Raw genomic sequence first — 20,980 nt, forward strand, 5'->3', positions numbered from 1 at the left:
GCTGATGGATATGCTGTAATGCACTTTGCTGCCCAACACAAATTTCCCCTCGGGGACAATAAAGTGTATCTGATCTGTTGATCTAAACATGAATTAAAACACGTCCAGGTAGTGCAGCAGGTAGTGCAGCAGGTAGTGCAGCAGTTAGTCGGTAGATAACATTCCTTGACTACCAGCAGGTGGGTCACAGGTTCGAGCCCCAGTGTTACCTCCGGCTTGGTTGGGCGTCCATACAGGCGCAATTGGCCGTGCTACGGGTGAGAAGCCGGATTAGAGGTATGTGTCCTGGTCGCTGCACTAGTGCCTCCTCTGGTCGGTTGGGGCACCTGTTTAGGGGGAGGGGAACTGGGGGGAAGCGTGATCCTCCCACACGCTATATGTCCTGCCGGTGAAAGTCCAGTCAGGTGAAAAGAAGCGGCCAGCAACTGCACATGTATCAGAGGAAGCATGGAACTCTCCCCAGATCCTCAAAGGGGGTGGAGCAATGACCAACAGCCTATAGCAAGGAGAAGTGGCCAAGTACAATTGGGGAGAAAATTAAACAAAAAATAGTTCCTAAAATAGGTGTAGCACAGACAATGACAATGCAGCATCTATAGGGAACTAGAGAAAAGGTGAAAAGATTTTATATATACCCTATATATATATATGCGTGCGTGCGTGAGTGCGTGCGTGCGTGCATTTTGAATGAGCAGGTAAGTGTTGGGAACAAAGACTTCAGGACTTTGTTTGCTGTGCTTTGTGCAGCATGGAGAAGAGTTTTACCCGTCTGGCCTCTCCGGTTCGTCGCACATCAGGAGACAACTTCTTCAGGGAGCCAGGTGTGCAAAGTCAGCAGAATCACCAAAGTTACTTCAGCAGCACCTTCGCTGCTCCGACTTCATCAACATTTTAGTCGCATATTCATTCTGCCATTGGAGTAAGATTATTATTCCACACATTACCAATGTTATCATACATTACCCCCCCCCCCCCCTCCCTCCTTTTTCCTTTCAGGAAAATAGTCATTATTACCAGATTAAGATGGCTACTATTTGGATTGTGGCAAATGTCTGCTCCCAAACCCCCACCTCACCTCACCCAACCATCAATCTAAGCAGGACATGGAGGCTGGGCCTCTCTCTCTCTCTCTCTCTCTCTCTCTCTCTCTCTCTCTCTCTCCCTCTCTCTCACTGGTTCCCCTTGGCCCCTGTCATGCCATCTCTATGGTGACAGTGCATAATGTGCTTTCCCCCAGCAGACCTGTCTCCCATAGTAATGAGCAGTTAGAGACATACAGAGAGAGAGAGAGAGAGAGAGAGAGAGAGAGAGAGAGAGAGAGAGAGAGAGAGAGAGAGAGAGAGGCCCAGCCTCCATGTCCTGCTTAGAGTGATGGTTTCTTTTGAGCTGTCTGGCAGGAGGACACACAGACGGCACACAACAAATCAACTGTACTGAACACAGGCCCCATGGTGATGGTACTGAACATAGCCCCCATGGTGATGGGAGCAGAGAGGGGCCAAGCATGACGACAAGGCTCACAGTTACACAGCACTGTGTTCACTTTGGAGCACCTAGCTAATAAACATCGATAACTTGTACATCTCCAAAGAGGCTGAGGTGTCTGAGGTTGTGAGATGCTCAAACTCATATTATGAAGGTTGAGCTATATGTAAGTGTTTTTAAAGTGTTGCTGTTGTTGTTGCTGTTACAAATGCACTTTGGGGAAAAACTGTTAAATAACTGATAGAAATGGATGGCAAGTGCCCAAACCCAAATTCCATCACATTGCAGCAAAAGCGTTGTCTCTAGCCTTTACGATGATTCAAATCTGAGCACATACTGTGTGATAATTTTTCCTGATATTGACCGGTTTGAGTTTTTGAGGAACATTTCAAAGAAGACCTGAGCTCACTCCAAGGCTCAACACTGAGCCACAGAGAAGCAAAAAAGTGGGAAAACGAGGGTATATCATGTCTCAGGGTGTTTTGCCTCCTATCGACAAAGTGATTCCATAGAATCCAGAGTTGAACTCCAGTCTCTCCATCTCATGAAGCGAAGCCACACTTGCATCCTGCAGCTTGTTGTTACTGCAGGCCAGCGCTCTCTGCTGGTTAATGTTTGAAGTGAAGGCCAGCAAATCCTAATAAAACTAGCCTACTGGGTGAATACTAAGCCTACACAGTGGATTGGGGAGGCACTTTGAAAATGCAAGCAGCTATTTCTTGTTCAAATCAATTATAGTGATGCAGTTCACTGGGTTAATCAAAGTCAGTAATGTTGTCTAATTAAAATACTTTTTTGTCTCCCAAATCCATAAAATGTTTATTTAAATTAATGGACGATACATCGAGTGTGAGAGATTAGCGGCCAAAAACCAACTGCCAAAAACTGATTGCTGCCTGCAGCGCAGCCTGTTAAAGCTGTTTTGCCAATAGGCCTACGTCTATAATAACATAGGCCTATATGTCAATACTATAGTATTGTTTGCTATGTATATGTGTTTGGTCTGTCTAATATCCTTGTTTAGGCCTATTTGGAAAATAGACTATAATAAACATGATTTATGGATGGGTTATTTGACAGGAATCACTTTTTGGCACAGCACCCCTTTACTGGCTTAGCCCCTTCAGGACTGTCTCATCATCACTGCTGGCTAAGCTATGAGCTGCTTAGCCAGCAGTGAGGAGACAGTCCTGAGAGGGGCTATACCTGGCGGCTGTGCCTGCCAAATCATCCAATTTGAATGTGGCCTTTCTCTTCTTGACCACCAGGGGTCCTTGAGGGGGTTCCAGCAAAAAGGGGAGTAACATAATTACTCTTTTGGTCATGTGTTTCATGCACTCTCTGTAGCCTAATAACACATCTAAAAGCAAAAATCGTATCAGATTGGGGGACCCTGGGACAATCTTCTCAAACGGGGGTCCATGGTCTAATTTGTGTCAGTTTAGCGGTCCTTGATGTGAAACTATTATTAGATCTTGAATGTTTTCATAGTAGGGACACTCACGCAAGAGGGGCGGTAACGCTTTATATTAAGGTTCTATTAATAAGCGTTCATTAATAGGTAATAAGGCTCTTATAAGGTGCTTATTAACACTATTATTATGTTAATAATACTATATAAGTGTTAATAATCACATTATAAACATATTTATTGGTAGCTTATAAGACATTTATAAGCACTTTATAACCACCTTTACTAGCTGGTTTTGTTACTTCATTAAGCTTAATAAATAGTTTGTTATTACCTTATTAGCAGTTAACTATGCACTTAACAGTTAACTGTGCTTTTTGCAGGTACCTGATCTAAAGCCAGAACAGTGCCTTGTTAAGGTTAATAAATCCTTTATTATGCACTTATGATGCTTATGATGTCAAAAATTTGACATGTTATTTTACTAAAAAGAATGCATTTGACCATCATTTCAAGTAGAATGTTACCACCCAAGCAAGAATATTTCAAGTGTTTCAAGTGCTTTACTGAAATATTTGGACTATATAATGATAATACAATTATCTCAACCTTAAAAGGTTACATGCAGGTGCCAAAAAGCCATAAATTAACATCAAAGAACAAAGAAAAACAACAATTATAATTCAAGTTTAAACAGTAAGTGTGCAGCTGCAGGATTTATAAAAAAAAAAAAAAAAAATGAGCATGCAGATAATTAAAATAAGGGTGCAATGCGTGCTTTTGCACCCCTGTAAAACCGGGCCTGGCAGCAACAGACCGGAAGTAACTTCAGAGTGTCCTTATGTACATAGATATATATAAAGGCTAGATGGCTTAAGGCGGAGTCAGCAGCGTCGTTGAACGGCCGCCATCTTGCTACAGTGCCTTTCTGGTACGTTCTATGGTAGCTGGTGACCTGCACAGACAAAAATACTCATAACTCACTGAAATCTTGACGGATTTACAAACGGTTTGGTTTATTACAAGCATATTCCGTTCCCGAGATAGACCAAAAAAAAAAAAAAAAAACACTAAAAACACTATTTTTTTGATGGGCTCCAAATTACACCAAAATTAAACCGAAGCATCTATGCCATGAGAGGGATTCAGGCACAAAGTTTCATGCAGTTTCATCCATTTCCCTAGGAGTTATGATCATATGATGTTGCCATACTAACCCAACAACAGATGCTCATAACTCCTAGTAGCTCCCTGTAGCAAGATGGCCGCCATGCGACGACGTCGCTCTCCATTGGCCGGCAGCGCGGGTAAGCTATCTAGCCTTTATATATATCTATGCTTACGTATGGGTGTTTATCTGTGGTGAATGGTGATAGAGTGGCCTGGACGTTCAGTGAGACTGTCCTGTAACAAAAGGGTCACATGTTAGATCCCTGTGGACAAACTCGGTGTATGTTTATCAAGAGCCTCAACGCGAGACTCTTGACTGATTGAAGAGTCTCGCGTTGAGGCTACTTTATCAACAGCCACGAACTGAGCAAGACAACGTCCTCCTCAGCTATTTCCCCCAAAACGTGCAAACTCAAATGAGTGCTTAGCTGGGGTAAGTGGCTCACATTATATAATGCTCTGGAGCCCCCTGGTGGTGCCTCATCAGCAGTGGCCATTACGTTCGTTTGCGTGCGTGCTGAACGTGCTGAACCAGTCTCTGCGTCCTACGTCATTACGCACCGGCATCAGCTGTGCCAGGCTGTTACCGAACTGAACTGAACTCTGAGCCTGAGTGCATTGCATACAGACAGTGCTCACACATTTCACTCCGGTTATATCGCTGCACGTTTTAAAAGCATATGCCGCTTTTTAACCTCCGGATAATCGAGCCTATGCTGCCATGAGTGCTTTGTGTCGTGTGATCCAGAGAGGACTGCTCACCGGGCGGCTCGTAACGGGACAGCAGGATGTGTGTGGCCGCGGCGTGCCTGCGATGGTGCGGGCAGCATCCAGCTCATCATCCAGGTAGCAAAGCAAAGCTAGCCGACCGCCGCTAACTAAACGCCCTCTGTGCTTCTCTTTAGCTAATGCATCGCTGGCTGCAAACGATGTCTCGACATCCCAGTGTGTTTAAGCAGTGAAAACTTCGCGAATGGATTGTGTTACTTTTGTCATGTCTCGCACTGTCTGCACCCGATATGGGCTCCCATGTTCCGTTTACTTCACACTATTTCGGGATGACATTCAGGCTTCTCACGTTAGCCAGCAGTTTAACCTATATTTGTCTCAGATATAAAGCGGATGGGCTCTCCCCATCTGTTTAGTATCTTTTTTTTGTATTGGGGGGGGGGGGGCAGCAATGGTTGCTCCACCACCAGTACACCACGGAATGTTTGTGTAATTGTGTTGTTGGGTGGATAATTGCAGTACTAGTGCAACGATAAGGATGCAAGCTGCCACCATTAAACCCCAGAGAAGAAGTTGTTCTGTTGGGGTGTTGTTGGCAGGGAAGGGAACCCCAAAGTTGCCCCACGCCTGCCTTTGCCTTGAAGGTTTTATTATAACAAAACAAAATGATCTGAGATTTGTGTCATATATATATAAGTGATGGCATTTCTCACTACAACAAATGATGATTTTGTTTGTCTCTTTCAGCCCAGTCAACTTGACCTATGATGTGTTCGATGGGAAGGGAGAGAGCACGCCACTGGTGTTTCTGCACGGTCTGTTTGGCAGCAAGTCCAACTTCCACTCCATCGCCAAGTCCCTGGTGCAGCGCACAGGCCGGAAGGTAACGCAGCAGTGAAGACATGCCCTATTGTGGCAACAGTAACACAATGCATATCTTTATCTCTTAAGGTGTCTCAGCTGTATAACAATTATGCTACTTAGAAAAGCAGGCATGGGGGAATGTGCTGAAAATCAGCCTGTGTTATTTGTTACCAGTTCCTTGGATACAACTCCTTGCTATTGGCATGTCTGTCGATCCTGTCACTTCTGTCATTAAAAGTGCTTGACTTCACTGCGTTTTGAGCCTTGTGCGCTCCGTCATCTCAGAATTGCAGAATCACTTTCTTCCAATCTACACTATCACTCTCTGCATTGCGCTGTGTCATTGCTGGTCAAGATTGCTTTGATTAATACAGTATGTTAAGTGTTAATGATTCATTCCGATGTCTAAGCATGACTGGTAAGAAATTAGAGGATTTACAAGACTGGTGAACATTTTGAAATCATTGTTCCTTGAAAAGTGCTTGGAGTCTATCATTACAAAAGAGTGGCAACCCTGGATGATTAGCTGACAAAGTTTTTCTCTCCCTTCTCCGTTCCCTCTCCCCCCCCCCCCCCCATCCCAAGTGTACTAACTGTCCTTTGTCCAGTTAGGTGCTGACCATAGATGCTCGTAACCATGGCAACAGCACGCACAGCCCCGTGCTGACCTACGAGGCAATGACTAGTGATCTGAAACACCTCCTTGCACAGCTGCACATCGAGAAGTGTGTCCTGATTGGCCACAGCATGGGAGGGAAAGTGGCCATGACAACTGCCCTCACGCAGGTAAGCTGTCCCCCCGAAATGTCACCATGAATTTATCATGATGCTTCTCTGTCCCATCACGCGGCGTACGACCTGACCTTTCTCATTGCACTTCTTCTGTTAACTCGTCATCTTCTGCTTGTCTTCATGTCCATCCCGACTGCAGGGTTGTCACGATACTAGCATTTCTAACTTCAATACCTATAACTAGTCAAATACCTATACCCAGTCAAATATCTATACCCAGTCAAATATCTATACCCAGTCAAATATCTATACCCAGTCAAATATCTATACCCAGTCAAATATCGATGACAATACCATTTTCGATACCACGGGGACAAAAATGACACCACATCATAGGCATAAAAATAAACAAAGACATGGACGGACAGAAGCTTCTCCATAAACTAGGCCTAACCTCGCGTCACCAGGCTCTTCTCGGCGAGAAAGAGCCTGGCCTCCGTTCACAAGTGATTTTGTCACCCTGCCTGCTTCCAGGCCTAGAGCCCACCCTAGACAGGAAGTAACAGCGGAAATAGCTCGTTAACTTGACAATTAGACACAACAAATCAGAAAATAAAACGGCAAACAACAAAACAAAAGATGGACGTACCGAACAAAGTTTTTGAAGAAGTTCTTGTAGAAACATTGCGGATTCACAATCTCACATATTTTAAGCCAATACAGAAGCTTTACTTTTCAAACAAATGGCCAGTTGATGGAATAGTTATAACGCTAGTTGTCTGTCCGCTGTTATCGATAATGGAGGATCGAGTACAACAGTTGAAGCATCTCTGCTGCCTGTGCTGGGAAAGACATGGACATTGATCATAAGATTTCACATGGCGAGTACTCCATTGTCTTTGGCTCTCCAGAAACCTTCCTCGGCAGTTACTAGAAATGTGCTAACGCTACTATACAACTTGTGTTGTTCTTTTCAGGCTCTAGCTAACGTAACCTCGCCGCGTCAAGCTAACGGCAACAAAGACATTTTGTTGGCGCACTTATTTCCGGTGTTCCTTCCAGTTCCTTGGTTTACGCCCCCATGACAAAAAGCGGGGTGAAAGGCGCACAGACTAAACTAGGCCGGATAAAACTCATTAAAACATTGCACTTAAACAGCAGATTACCCCTGCTGTAGTCATCAGCCTATCAGAACACAGCAGATTACCCCTGCTGTAGTCATCAGCCTATCAGAACACAGCAGATTACCCCTGCTGTAGTCATCAGCCTATCAGAACTAGGGATCGACCGATATGGGTTTTTCAGGGCCGGTATCGATATCGATTATCGGCAATGAAAGACACCGATAACCGATATTTTGGAACCGATATATGTTTGCAGTAAAAATTTACATCTTGGTGTCAAAATTTAGAATAACACGACCCGTTGTTGAAATTCATTTTCTTCAGTTTATCCAACTACAATATTATTTGAAAATATTCACTCTATTAATATTGATATGAATCAAAGTGTATGTGTGTGTGTGTGTGTGTGTGTGTGTGTGTGTTTGTTCAATCTAGTGGAGACTTGGGCACATTATCAAGATAAAGCTGTGGACTTATACTTTTAACAAACTAACACCGACTCACTACAGTAACAAAATAATAGAGGGTTTCCCTCCGCTTACACCTGACACTAACCTCACCCCCAGGCTCTCAAAGGAGAATACTGAAACAAACACGTTCATCCGTGCATCCGCTGATGTAATGTCTCATCCTCGTTTATTCGGTTCCTTGTTTCATTCTAGAGTCCGCTGACGAAATGTCTCGTCCTAGTTTATTCGGTTCCTTGTTCCAAGCAGAGAGAGAGTCAGAGAGAGCAGAAAAAAAGTCCGCTGCAGCTTGCCCAGACATGCCTGCCTGCCAATGTATTTTTCGGACACGAAGCGCGACTGGATCAATAAAACAGCTTCGCTACTGACAACCATGGCCATTTGATTCAAAAAGAGCGACGCTACACCGTGGACACGCACGCTACTATGGAATTAAAAACTAGTGCCCCATACACTGCTTTGTGAGGTTACTAGGCTATTTTGCCCTCTTCAACAGCGGTGGACGGTGATAAGTTTGAGTTGCACTTGCACAGCAGGCACCAACGTTACTCAAAGATATATGCTATCAGTACACAAATAATCTCTGTTATCTTATCGTTATCACTGCAACAATCATCTCTCTCACTTATAGACAGACCTATCTCCACACACTTTGCACTGTGCGAGGCTGCGCTTCATACGAATCGCTCATAAGATCGTGGTGTTTTTGAAATGTCAGCGTAGGTAATTATTATGTATATTAACTTTAGTACAACTTCGGCATGGCAATATCTGCAGCTTTACCTTAACACTGTGACTGTCACACAGTCGCAACAGCCAACTAGTCAAGTCCGCTGTCCGCTCCACAGAGGCAGCACAGCTCAGACGGCCACGGCCTGCCTCTGTGCAGGCTGGAGCACTGAGGTGTCAGATTTCATCTCTGAGCAGCTCTCTGATAGGCTATTGCTCGATGTGTAACCAATCAGATAGCGCTGTGGGAGGGACATTGCTCCAGATCACACAGAGGGAACTACAGTACTGTAGGAGAGGCTCCTTCCAGCCGCAGCAGCTGCAAATTAGCGCATTTTTTTATTGAATTATTATATCGGCAAACAGCCAATGAAAATGCCGATACAGATAATCGGCAAAATGTTGAATATCGGCCATAATAATCGGCCAAACCGATAATCGGTCGACCCCTAATCAGAACACAGCAGATTACACCTGTTGTAGTCATCAGCCTATAATAACACAGCAGATTATCCCTGCTCTAGTCATCAGCCTATCGGAACACTTTTAGATTGTTGAAGCAACAGAAAGCCACTAATGATAGGGAGGGCAAATCAGTAATGTTAGTATGTTTGATTTGTCATTAAGCGTATATAAAAGCATATAAAAAAAAAAATACAGATACTTAAAGATACTAACAATAATTTTGACAACCTTACCTTATCCTCGTTCCATTTTTATCATTCTTTCTCCACACTCACTTCTCTCCGTTCCGTTCCCCCTTCCCTTTCTTCCTCCATCCCCCCCTCTCTCCATCCCTGCCCCCCCCCCCCCCCTCCCCTCTCTCCATCCCTGCGCACAGCCCAGTTTAGTGGAGAGGCTGGTGGTGGTGGACATCAGTCCGGCGCAGACCACCACCCGCACAAACTTCGGCTACTACATCCGGGCCATGCAGGAGATGAAGGTCTCCAGTGACCTGCCACGCTCCACCGCCAGGCGAATGGCTGAGGACCAGCTGCGCATGTTGGTCAAGGTGAGGAGGACTCCTGTTCCTTCAGAACTACCATTTAACTGATGAAGATTTGTAATTGTTTGTTTTGTAATAAACTGTGCTAGGAGGGCAAGAACAGTGTGCAGGACTCAGTGTGTTCTTCCATCCTTCAAGCAAAGGATGCTGTGCTTTTTCCATTAAAAGGTTGGTAGTTGACTAATTTGTCAGGAGTGATGAGTCCCTCTGCTGTGCTCTGTCAGGGGGACTGATCAGTCTGCTGTGCTCTGTCAGGAGGACTGATCAGTCTGCTGTGCTCTGTCAGGAGGACTGATCAGTCTGCTGTGCTCTGTCAGGAGGACTGAGCAGTCTGCTGTGCTCTGTCAGGAGGACTGATCAGTCTGCTGTGGTCAGGACTGATCAGTCTGCTGTGCTCTCTCAGGAGGACTGATCAGTCTGCTGTGGTCAGGACTGATCAGTCTGCTGTGCTCTGTCAGGAGGACTGATCAGTCTGCTGTGCTCTGTCAGGAGGACTGATCAGTCTGCTGTGGTCAGGACTGATCAGTCTGCTGTGCTCTGTCAGGAGGACTGATCAGTCTGCTGTGCTCTGTCAGGAGGACTGATCAGTCTGCTGTGCTCTGTCAGGAGGACTGATCAGTCTGCTGTGGTCAGGACTGATCAGTCTGCTGTGCTCTGTCAGGAGGACTGATCAGTCTGCTGTGCTCTGTCAGGACTGATCAAGTCCCTCTGCTCGCTGGCCAACTCTGTCAGTGGTAGAGGTGGTGTTGTCTGGGTCATATGTCAGTGGTAGAGGTGGTGTTGTCTGGGTCATATGTCAGTGGTAGAGGTGGTGTTGTCTGGGTCATATGTCAGTGGTAGAGGTGGTGTTGTCTGGGTAATCTGTCAGTCATAGAGGTGGTGTTGTCTGGGTCATCTGTCAGTGGTAGAGGTGGTGTTGTCTGGGTCGTATGTCAGTGGTAGAGGTGGTGTTGTCTGGGTCATCTGTCAGTGGTAGAGGTGGTGTTGTCTGGGTCATATGTCAGTGGTAGAGGTGGTGTTGTCTGGGTCATCTGTCAGTGGTAGAGGTGGTGTTGTCTGGGTCATATGTCAGTGGTAGAGGTGGTGTTGTCTGGGTCATCTGTCAGTGGTAGAGGTGGTGTTGTCTGGGTCATCTGTCAGTGGTAGAGGTGGTGTTGTCTGGGTCGTATGTCAGTGGTAGAGGTGTTGTTGTCTGGGTCATCTGTCAGTGGTAGAGGTGGTGTTGTCTGGGTCATCTGTCAGTGGTAGAGGTGGTGTTGTCTGGGTCATCTGTCAGTGGTAGAGGTGGTGTTGTCTCGGTCATCTGTCAGTGGTAGAGGTGGTGTTGTCTGGGTCATCTGTCAGTGGTAGAGGTGGTGTTGTCTGGGTCGTATGTCAGTGGTAGAGGTGGTGCTGTCTGGGTCGTATGTCAGTGGTAGAGGTGGTGTTGTCTGGGTCGTATGTCAGTGGTAGAGGTGGTGTTATACGGGTCATATGTCAGTGGTAGAGGTGGTGTTGTCTGGGTCATCTGTCAGTTAAGTTAGTTAATTTCAGTGATCCTTTAATTATCCTCATGGGGAAATTCATCCTCTGCATTTGACCCATCCTCTACTAGGAACCTTCCTAGAACTAGGAGCAGTGGGCAGCCACTGTGCAGCGCCCGGGGACCAACTCCAGTTATTTTGCCAGTGCCTTGGTCAGGGGCACTGACAGGAGTCTTAACCCTAACATACATGTCTTCTGGTGGTGGGAGGAAACCGGAGCACCCAGAGGAAACCCACACGGACACGGGGAGAACATGCAAACTCCACACAGAAAGGACCTGGGATGGACAGGGGTTCAAACCCGGGACCTTCTTGCTGCGAGGCAACAGTGCTAACCACTGAGCCACCGTGCCATCAGTGGTAGAGGTGGTGTTGTATGGGTCATCTGTCAGTGGTAGAGGTGGTGTTGTCTGATCTGTCAGTGGTAGAGGTGGTGTTATAAGGGTCATCTCAGTGGTAGAGGTGGTGTTGTCTGGTCTGTCAGTGGTAGAGGTGGTGTTGTCTGGTCTGTCAGTGGTAGATGTGGTGTTGTCTGATCTGTCAGTGGTAGAGGTGGTGTTGTCTGGTCTGTCAGTGGTAGAGGTGGTGTTGTCTGATCTGTCAGTGGTAGAGGTGGTGTTGTCTGGTCTGTCAGTGGTAGAGGTGGTGTTGTCTGATCTGTCAGTGGTAGAGGTGGTGTTGTCTGGTCTGTCAGTGGTAGAGGTGGTGTTGTCTGATCTGTCAGTGGTAGAGGTGCTGTTGTCTGGTCTCTGCTCTGTCAGTGGTAGAGGTGGTGTTGTCTGATCTGTCAGTGGTAGAGGTGGTGTTGTCTGGTCTGTCAGTGGTAGAGGTGCTGTTGTCTGATCTGTCAGTGCTAGAGGTGGTGTTGTCTGATCTGTCAGTGGTAGAGGTGCTGTTGTCTGATCTGTCAGTGGTAGAGGTGGTGTTTAGGGCTGGGTTCAAAAAAATCGATTCTCCGATTTTTAACACGTTCACTGCCGTTGACGAGATATCTCGTCTTAAAAAAAAAAAAAAAATTTTGACGGTGGGACGTCGATCAACCCCTTTTACATCTCATATTAAAATATGGGAGGTATTGAATGTGTATAATCTATTTTACCGACCCACTAAGTGGCGACAGTGCTCTCCAGACGAGAGAAAGCCAAGCAAAAACAGCCGCGTGAGGAAGCCATTCTCATGAAAATGGATTGGCGAAAACGCTTTCGCTTTCGCGCAGGGAGCTGGCGGTGGGGGATTGCAAATTTGCATAATAGATTACGGGTGGAACACACTTTGAAACACGCAGCATAAATAAGACCAGAATCGCAAAAGCTTCATCAAAGCTCTCAACCGAAACCCCAAGAAACGAGCGAGCCCATCCAGACTCGCCCAAAGAGCGGCCGCCAGCAGACAGGCAGGAGCAGCAGCAGCAACTCGCTTGTGACACGCCCGCTGCAGAGCCAGGGAGGCAGGAGGAGAACACACACGGAGGGAGGAGTTTGAAGGAGAGGGGGGTTTCCTGCTGTTATGGAGGAAATTACTGTTCAAAACTATTGTTTAGATGTCTGACGTCTTACTGATGCCAAAAATGAATGGTTAAAGTGACTGTTCTATCGAATTTCACAAAAAGGCATTTTTCTCAGCTTAAATTTTCAGACACTGAAACCATGCTGTATTCAAGTGCTAATGCCTACATAACTACTAACTCTACAAACTAACTCTTTTAGACAGAGAAAGCACACATTCTATTAGTTCTTTTGAGATATTTTGTGTTCACAAAATCTTAGCAGAAAATAATCCTCGGCTGTTGAAAGATGAGCCAGAATCCTCAAAAAAACACCTTGGCAGAAGCTACCTACAGTAAAAAAAAAACGGCTGGCAGTGAATGTGTTAATCGATTTTCATTTTAATCCTCGATTATCGATTCATATGTCCAGAGATCGATTTTTTTTTTATTATTATTATTTTTTTTTTTAAATAAACAGGCTAAAATATTATGCTGTGTGTGGTAGTTGAAACATAGTTTCAAGTTGACGTTTAATTATGTTTGTAGTTGAAACAAAAACATAAATACTGTAGGCTACATGAATGGAAATGTTTGATCATTATTAATATCTACTTTTAGAAATTATATAGGCTGAAATCAAATCACTGTGCATAATTGTGAAAGTGTCTTTATTGACAGATGAAAAGGCTGTTATTTACCCTTTGTCACCACCTGGTGAGTAAATATATGTGTAACTAACCAAATCAATATTGAAAATTGATCGAATCGGAATCGAATCGAATCGAATCGAATCGAAATTAATCGATTCGCAACCTTGTGAATCGGAATCGAATCGATTCTTGAAATTTTAACCAATACCCAGCTCTAGTGGTGTTGTCTGGTCTGTCAGTGGTAGAGGTGGTGTTGTCTGGTCTGTCAGTGGTAGAGGTGGTGTTGTCTGATCTGTCAGTGGTAGAGGTGGTGTTGTCTGGTCTGTCAGTGGTAGAGGTGGTGTTGTCTGATCTGTCAGTGGTAGAGGTGGTGTTGTCTGGTCTGTCAGTGGTAGAGGTGGTGTTGTCTGGTCTGTCAGTGGTAGAGGTGGTGTTGTCTGATCTGTCAGTGGTAGAGGTGGTGTTGTCTGATCTGTCGGTGGTAGAGGTGGTGTTGTCTGATCTGTCAGTGGTAGAGGTGGTGTTGTCTGATCTGTCAGTGGTAGAGGTTGTCTGGTCTCTTTTTCAGCTACGGGAGTAGCCGACAATATGGGAGCTCTGGTGCTCTTGAACGTCTGCCCAATTGCAGATGTCCTCTTCTTTGGTGTGTGTGCACTGTGCAGTGGATTGTCACTCACTGGTCAACACAGTAAAAAAGTGCACTTTTACATTATTATTTAAAACGTGTTCACAGCAAGTCAACATTTATATTAATTTTAAATTGTCATACTTTTTGCATATGGATTGAATATGAAGTAATTATATGGATGGCATCACTAGCAGTAGTTTGATCAGGTTCAAGGGCACAACTGAAACGGAGGGTTTATTCACACCTCTGGGTCGTTTGCTTTGTTCCGATTCAGGTACTTAATTGATACAATTGTTGTATTTGTGCCTTGGTTCGTTTGTGTTCACACAGCCACAAATCAAACAGTCCAAATAGTACTCAGGTAGGCTAATAGCCTCTCGGCATGGAAAACATATATAATTCCCAGAGATCTTTCTATATGATTATAAGAATGCGTTTTGTTAGACCTACATTGTAGGCTACGTCGGGCGTGCGCCGTGCGAGAGAGAGAGAGAGAGAGAGAGAGAGATCGGGGGAGAGAGGGAGAAAGTTATTTATTTGTTTATTTATGTAGCCTATGTAAGTAGGCCTATGTATTTATTTAGGCTATCGGGAATTTGGAGATAGAAGATCAAAGACCCTCGTGACTTCTGCTATTACTATCACAGAGACTTCAGACGATTACGCATATGAACACCTGTCCTGTCAGGAATAAAATATTAATAAATAATTTAATAATAGCCTATACGGACATTTCGAGGAAGACATGCAATCAGTCTGATTGTCTGATTGAACCATGACAATCCTATCACAAAGAAGGCTGGCTCTGATTATCACGACTTGTTTTCATTCATTTAATGTAGGCCTGATAAGTTGATTGAGTTCAAACTGCTGATGTGATGATTTCACAAGTCGCCAAAACAGGATCTGAATTTAGGAGCGCCCGGCTAGCAGGGTAAGATCTGAATGAAGATGTTTTTAAACGATAAAAATGCTCGTTCTTCAGGCCATTACGCACAGCGCAGCTGACTACGGCAGCTGTTTCATCAAAAAATGCACACCGTTTCCTGCAGTTGTGTCGGATCGAGGTCGGATCACGTTCTCAATTCTCATCACAAACGAACCGCACCAGAGTTAGTTTAAAGCGGACCGAGACCACCCTTTCTTGGCGATCTCGGTCCGCTTGTTTTGTCCCGCATCCGAGTGCGATTGCTGTGTTCACACTCCCCCAAACGAACCACACCAAGGGGGAAAACGCTCTCTGTTTCGGAACAACTGCTCCAAACGAGATAGGTGTGAATACACCCTAACGGCGGAGACACACCGGTACGCCGAACTTGCGCTCCGCGCAGAAGTCGCTTAAAGTGTCCACACAGAGAGCGCAGCTCACTTTGCGCACTCTGCTCGTCCGCTATATATTTTGCCCCAGATCTACTGTCTTCGATATCATGGGTAGTAAATGACGACATAAATATCTAAAGTAATATGTTTGGGATAACTGTTAATGGCTACCTTCGGCGTTATAAAATACAATTGCATCATATTTAAGTCTGTTCTCCTCCCGTTTTCCCAGTGCGTGCTGTTGTAGAGAGAAGGCGAGTCCTAGCTCTCTACTTGTTGCTCCGCAGGCAACGAGCCCCTAGAAGCCGCTCCCCCTCTCCAACTGCTCTTTCTCTCTTTTCACACTTCCAAAGGGGCAATCAACAACGTAAATAAACATTATTTCACTTTGAAATTGGTTTTATTTGACGAATGTCCGGTTTCGGAGTTCCTGTCTGCCTTGATCTGATCTGTTCTGCTTGACAGAGTCGCTCACAGGCGCGCAGGAAAATAGAAATCCAGGCTATCCTGTGCGCCCTGAGCTGAGCTGAGCTGCGCACTGCGCGCAATTCGGTGTGGACTGACAGATCTGTTAACATGGTGTCCTAATGAAAACTGGCTGCGCACAAGGTCGCGAATGGTCGCACCGCGCAGCTTACGTGCAGGAGTCGCGTGCGGTCTGTTTTCACCGTAAGAATTCAGGTGACCTACTACCGTTTTCACAAGATGTCATTACCTTCAGAGCAGCAGCCTTTGACACCACTTTGTCATACGTCTGCTACATATCTTGTGGCGATAGGAAGAGCAAAGATTTAAACAACTTCCAGTTGTGGTAACGTTAGCGGTTTCTCTCTGACAAGATCAGGATGTTGATGAACAAGGTGGCTAATGCTATGTATGCTCAATGTGTTGCTAGTGTCCTTTACTTTCTTCATGAGACAGTTCTTGCAGATCGCGTAGTCTTTATCGATTTTGTTTGTCCCATCATCCATGTTGAAAGATGCCTCTGATTAGTTTCCTCCCGCTGTCTGCCATTTCCCCCTCTGAGTTATGCGTCTTCTTCTTCACAGCAAGTTAGTTAAGCAGGGGAATGCATTTAGAGCGCCTCCATGTTTGAATAAAAATATTGGTATTTGCCGCCAGTTTATCGTTAACGTATCGAAAGAGGAATTATTATGACTATATTTTCCAGTATCGATATTTTGTCCCACACCTAAAATTAAGTCATGCACCGTCCTTCCCTTCAACAGGAGCACTCAGTGCGACAGTTCCTGCTGACCAACCTTATGGAGCAGAACGGCCACTATGCCTGGAGAGTCAACTTGGAAGCCATCTCAGCGCACCTGGATGACATCATGAGCTTCCCCCACTTCGACACGACCTACGAGGGACCTACGCTGTTCTTGGGTGGAGCCAGTTCTGCTTACATCAGGTACAAACACCACAGACTGCCATTGTGCAAATATATGGACAGTTATTTACATTTAAAGACCCTATGAAATTGAAAATAACCACACACAAAAATGGCTAACCTTTTTGCCGATGCTGCTGGACCAAGCCAAAAGAAAGAAAAATAACTTTTCGAGAAATTATATATCCAAATTATAAGACCGCCTCTTTCCGGTAACTCCACAATTGAGTGTGGACTGCTGAGGTTTGATCTGAGTGGGTTTTATGTGGCTGCTGCGATATTCAAATAAGTACCTCGGCTACCAAGCAGGTACTTCTCAGACTCCTGCTAGAAAGTCAGAAAGCAGTGTAGCCTACATAATATCAACTAGGGATGTCACCTTGTACACGACTACACTGGTACACGGATATTAAATCATATCCGTTTCGAAAAATCAATAACCGTTTGCACATATTTTTGTGTGTCCTTTTAAATCAAGTTTTGACAATGATTTTACTGTGTTCTGGACTCGCAATCAATTCATTTCTCATCAAAAATAAACTGTGCTTGTGTCCGCTAAGCATATTCCTGTCAGTACGCTGGGGTGCGGTGATCCCAGCCAGGAAGGAGATTGAAAATAAAGTCAACAGTGTCTTCAGAAAGGCGCTGGTGCGGGCTCTCGTTTTCAGGCAACTAATAATGGAGAAACTATCACAACAGACTCTGTTGTGATAGTTTCTCCATTATTAGTTGCAGAGACAGAAAGGCTCAATTGTGGGAGCAGATTGGCTAGTTATCTGTTAGCTATCAAGCTAGCTACGGCTGCTAACGTTACTTTCATCTGCGTCCTGGCGGTGAGAACGTCAGTCCCATCATCCTCGTCGCCAATGTTATGTCTGAAGAACTAGCGGACCACGACGTGCTGTTTAATGTTTTATTAACAACGGCTGTGAGTCATACTCAACTATGACATCATCGGCAAGAGCATCACATCTGTCATGATGTCACACGCAACATTGTGAGGTCATCGACACAGTGATGATGTCATCGCCGAAGCGTCATCCAGAAGCGGCCAGGGGCCCTGCCGGACCCAGAGGGCTCAGAATCGACTCCGGGAGCCGGCCGGCGCCTGGTGTTGGTGCGAAGCCTCTAAAACATGGTGATATGGCATACGTGTAGGGCTGCAACTAACGATTATTTTGATTAATCTGTCTATTATTTCTTTGATTAATTGGATAAAAATAAATGCACAGATTTTCTTTCAATAAAAAAACCAAATGTCCCAAATTGACAATATTCATGCACAAAAGTGCTGCTTGAATGGACCAGAGCTGTCTAACCAATTAGCCTATGAAAGTATAAGTAATAAAAAAAGAACAACTAAATCACTATCTTGTGGTAACAGATTTTGCTACTTAATAGGCTACCTTTAACAACAGGCCACAGACAGGGGTGTAGCTAGTGGTAAATACAGAGGTGGGTAAACTATCCAAGTTGAGGAGTTTACCCACTTTGTTTGCCCTCATTGATTGTTACAGTTGATCTGAAAATAGGTGAGTATAAACGATCTGCCTCATTTCAAAGAGGTGGGTAAACCGCGTTTACTCTCCACCACTACACCCTGGCCATGGACTATAAGGTAGATTGTTTCTGCAGTAACACGTTCTCTCTCTCTGCGCGTGTGCACACACACACGCACACACACACAAACACACACACACATAAAGCTGGATCACGAGCAGCAAACGCCGGCTAAGCGTTAAACGAGATGAACTAACTACCTACCGTGAGGTGAATGTTTCCTCACTTCAAAACAAAAAGTACACGTGTCTACAGATGTAGTAACATTGAGCAACTCTTACCCTGCTCAGCTGATGAGCACCAGTCATCCATGGCTAACGTTACATTTAGCTTTGTCCCCATTACCGTGGCGCATCCGTGCCGTGCAAGGTCGATTTTACATAACGTTAGTTTGCAGCTAATACACTTTTTAACGTTTAATAAATGTGAAGTGCTCCCACACTTTAGATAAATAAAAGTTGTCGGCGTCTCCGCCATGTTAGTGCCATAATCGTGTTTTTATTTTTATTTTATCGATTAGTTTTTGCAGTCCTACGTACATGTTGCATTTTCCTGTTTTAAAGGCTGTAATACAGTAAAATGATGTAATTTTCTGAACTTAACAGACTGTTATAGCTGTTCTATTATCTGTTATTATTACTTAGTCATTTTATCCACATTACTGAGGATTATTTATCAAAAAATCTCATTGTGTAAATACATTTTGTGAGAGTGATTTTATCTATATTGCTCAGCCCTACTTCTGCAATCTATCTGCAAAACATACAATATCTTATTTGAATGCAGTTTTGGTCCGAGTGAAATTTTATCATTTTATTTGTGCCCCCTCTAGACAGTATGCAGGGCTGAGAACTGCAACATTTCTTGCTCATATATATAGGCCATATTTTACTTTATTTCACTTTTAGCCTACACTTTTTTGAGTTTTTACTGTAGGATATCGTAGACTATAATTTTCTTGTATAGACTTTTTTCGCAGTTAGCCTACAGTTGTCATTGTTCATCCTCGTTTTATTGTTTAGCCTCTGTAGGCAAACATTTTCTTAAAATAAACTGTCGCATTTACACTGTTGTGTCTCTCTATGTCCTTTTGTGCAGAGATTAATAACTCAATGAATTATAGGACAAAATTGGATGAATTCAATATAAATTAATATAAATAAATACAAAAGAGCAGGTGATAGAAATGTGAACATTTTCATCACAAATTTAGATTTTTAAGATTTTAAAGATTTAATCACAAGTAATCATTTGAAAAATTCATAAAACATATTTTTATCAAACAATATAGGCCTACTCTGGTTAATCTATGTTGTTGTTACTGTAACCTCAAAGTCATGACAGTTTGCTCTCAGCCGCTCGCTTCATGGAGCCGCAGGAATGAGTCCGGAAAACATGGATGCTAAATGTGTATGAACCCTGGGAAATACATCACTACATGGAAGCAAACTACGCTGTCCATGCCACCTCATGGAGGTCTTTAATCAGTTGATGTTATGTCCGGTAATTAGTCATAACTGCGTGAATGTATGACCGGCTCTATTGTATTTCAGATAATGATAATGTTCTCTCGTTGTCTCTCTTGCAGCTCTGAGGATTACCCAGAGATCCAGAGGTTGTTCCCCAGCGCTGACATCCAGTACATCCCGGACGCCAGCCATTGGATCCACGCAGACAAACCCTTAGATTTCATCAGCTCCATCATATCCTTCCTGCAGTCCTAGCTTCCTCCATCATGTCCTTCCTCCCAGTCCTAGCTTCCTCCCTCCCGCTGAACTTTAGCACTCAGCGTCTCAGAGAGGGCTGCCTCCCTGAAACTGGGGCTGAGAATCGAGCAGCTTCAGCAGGAGCAGGTGGAGCCATTAACAATGCTAATATTCACCAGTTCCTGGACCAAACTCATGCTCTCGCTGCAGTCAGATCTTAGTTACCTTCTAACGCTCTGAATAATAATGTGTAGCCTAGTCGTCTAGAAGTTTATTTTTGGTCAAGTCTCTGTGGCAGAGAGGTAAGTGTCGCTAGATCGGTTGGGTTCCTAGATGTATATGTGCAATTTGAGTTATAGATTTGGTAGGTAGACAAACAGTAGGAATGTGTTTTAATTTTAACACAAGGGCAATGTTTTGGAGATGACTTACTAATCCAAAGAATCTCTCATTTGCACAGTACCATTCTTCATGTCAAATAGATTATGCCATTATCATAGAAAAATGGGCTTTTGGCTAGTACAGTCTTGGGGCTGCCACAATGGATCAATGAGATGTTTTGGATGTGAAATCCTTGACAGTACTGGACCAAAAGCAGATACAGATGAGAAGTCAAGCATGTGGATTTTTAAGAAAAAGACAAAAAACGGGGCATTTGGTTTCATATTTGAGGGGGACGTGTCTAGCTCTGCAGGAAGGCTGTAAATGCAGACTGTGTGTAGTTGCTTATTTTAGAAGCTGTTTCATGTTAATAGTTAGCGGTATGTTTAGTATTTTGGTCTGGAAATATATCTATTTTCTTCTCATATCCTCTCAGTGTTATCTATGTCAGAGTTGAGGATTTAGAGGTTGGTTTCTCTTGTCACAACTCAATGTCATTGAGAAAGCTGGCTATATTTTTATGCCAACAACAACTACAGTACATCAGTATAAGAACCAAGCTGGAACTCCCAAGTGCAGTGCTGTCAAGATGTCTCCTGAATATCTCAGGTTACAAGTG

General features: G+C 44.3%; 1 protein-coding gene across 1 annotated transcript; it reads left to right on the forward strand.

Annotated features, from left to right (window-relative positions):
- Nucleotides 1–4,781: 4,781 nt before the first annotated feature.
- Nucleotides 4,782–19,998, forward strand: abhd11 (abhydrolase domain containing 11; the record flags this gene model as incomplete). Its single annotated transcript, XM_083633933.1, has 6 exons — nt 4,782–4,912; nt 5,543–5,678; nt 6,272–6,445; nt 9,553–9,723; nt 16,554–16,735; nt 19,863–19,998. The coding sequence occupies exons 1-6, from the start codon at nt 4,788–4,790 to the stop codon at nt 19,996–19,998; spliced, it is 924 nt and encodes a 307-aa protein (XP_083490059.1). The 5' UTR covers nt 4,782–4,787.
- Between the last annotated feature and the right edge of the window lie 982 nt (nt 19,999–20,980).

The sequence above is a fragment of the Poromitra crassiceps genome (assembly GCF_964638095.1).
Source record: "Poromitra crassiceps genome assembly, chromosome: 1".
NCBI lineage: Eukaryota > Metazoa > Chordata > Actinopteri > Beryciformes > Melamphaidae > Poromitra > Poromitra crassiceps.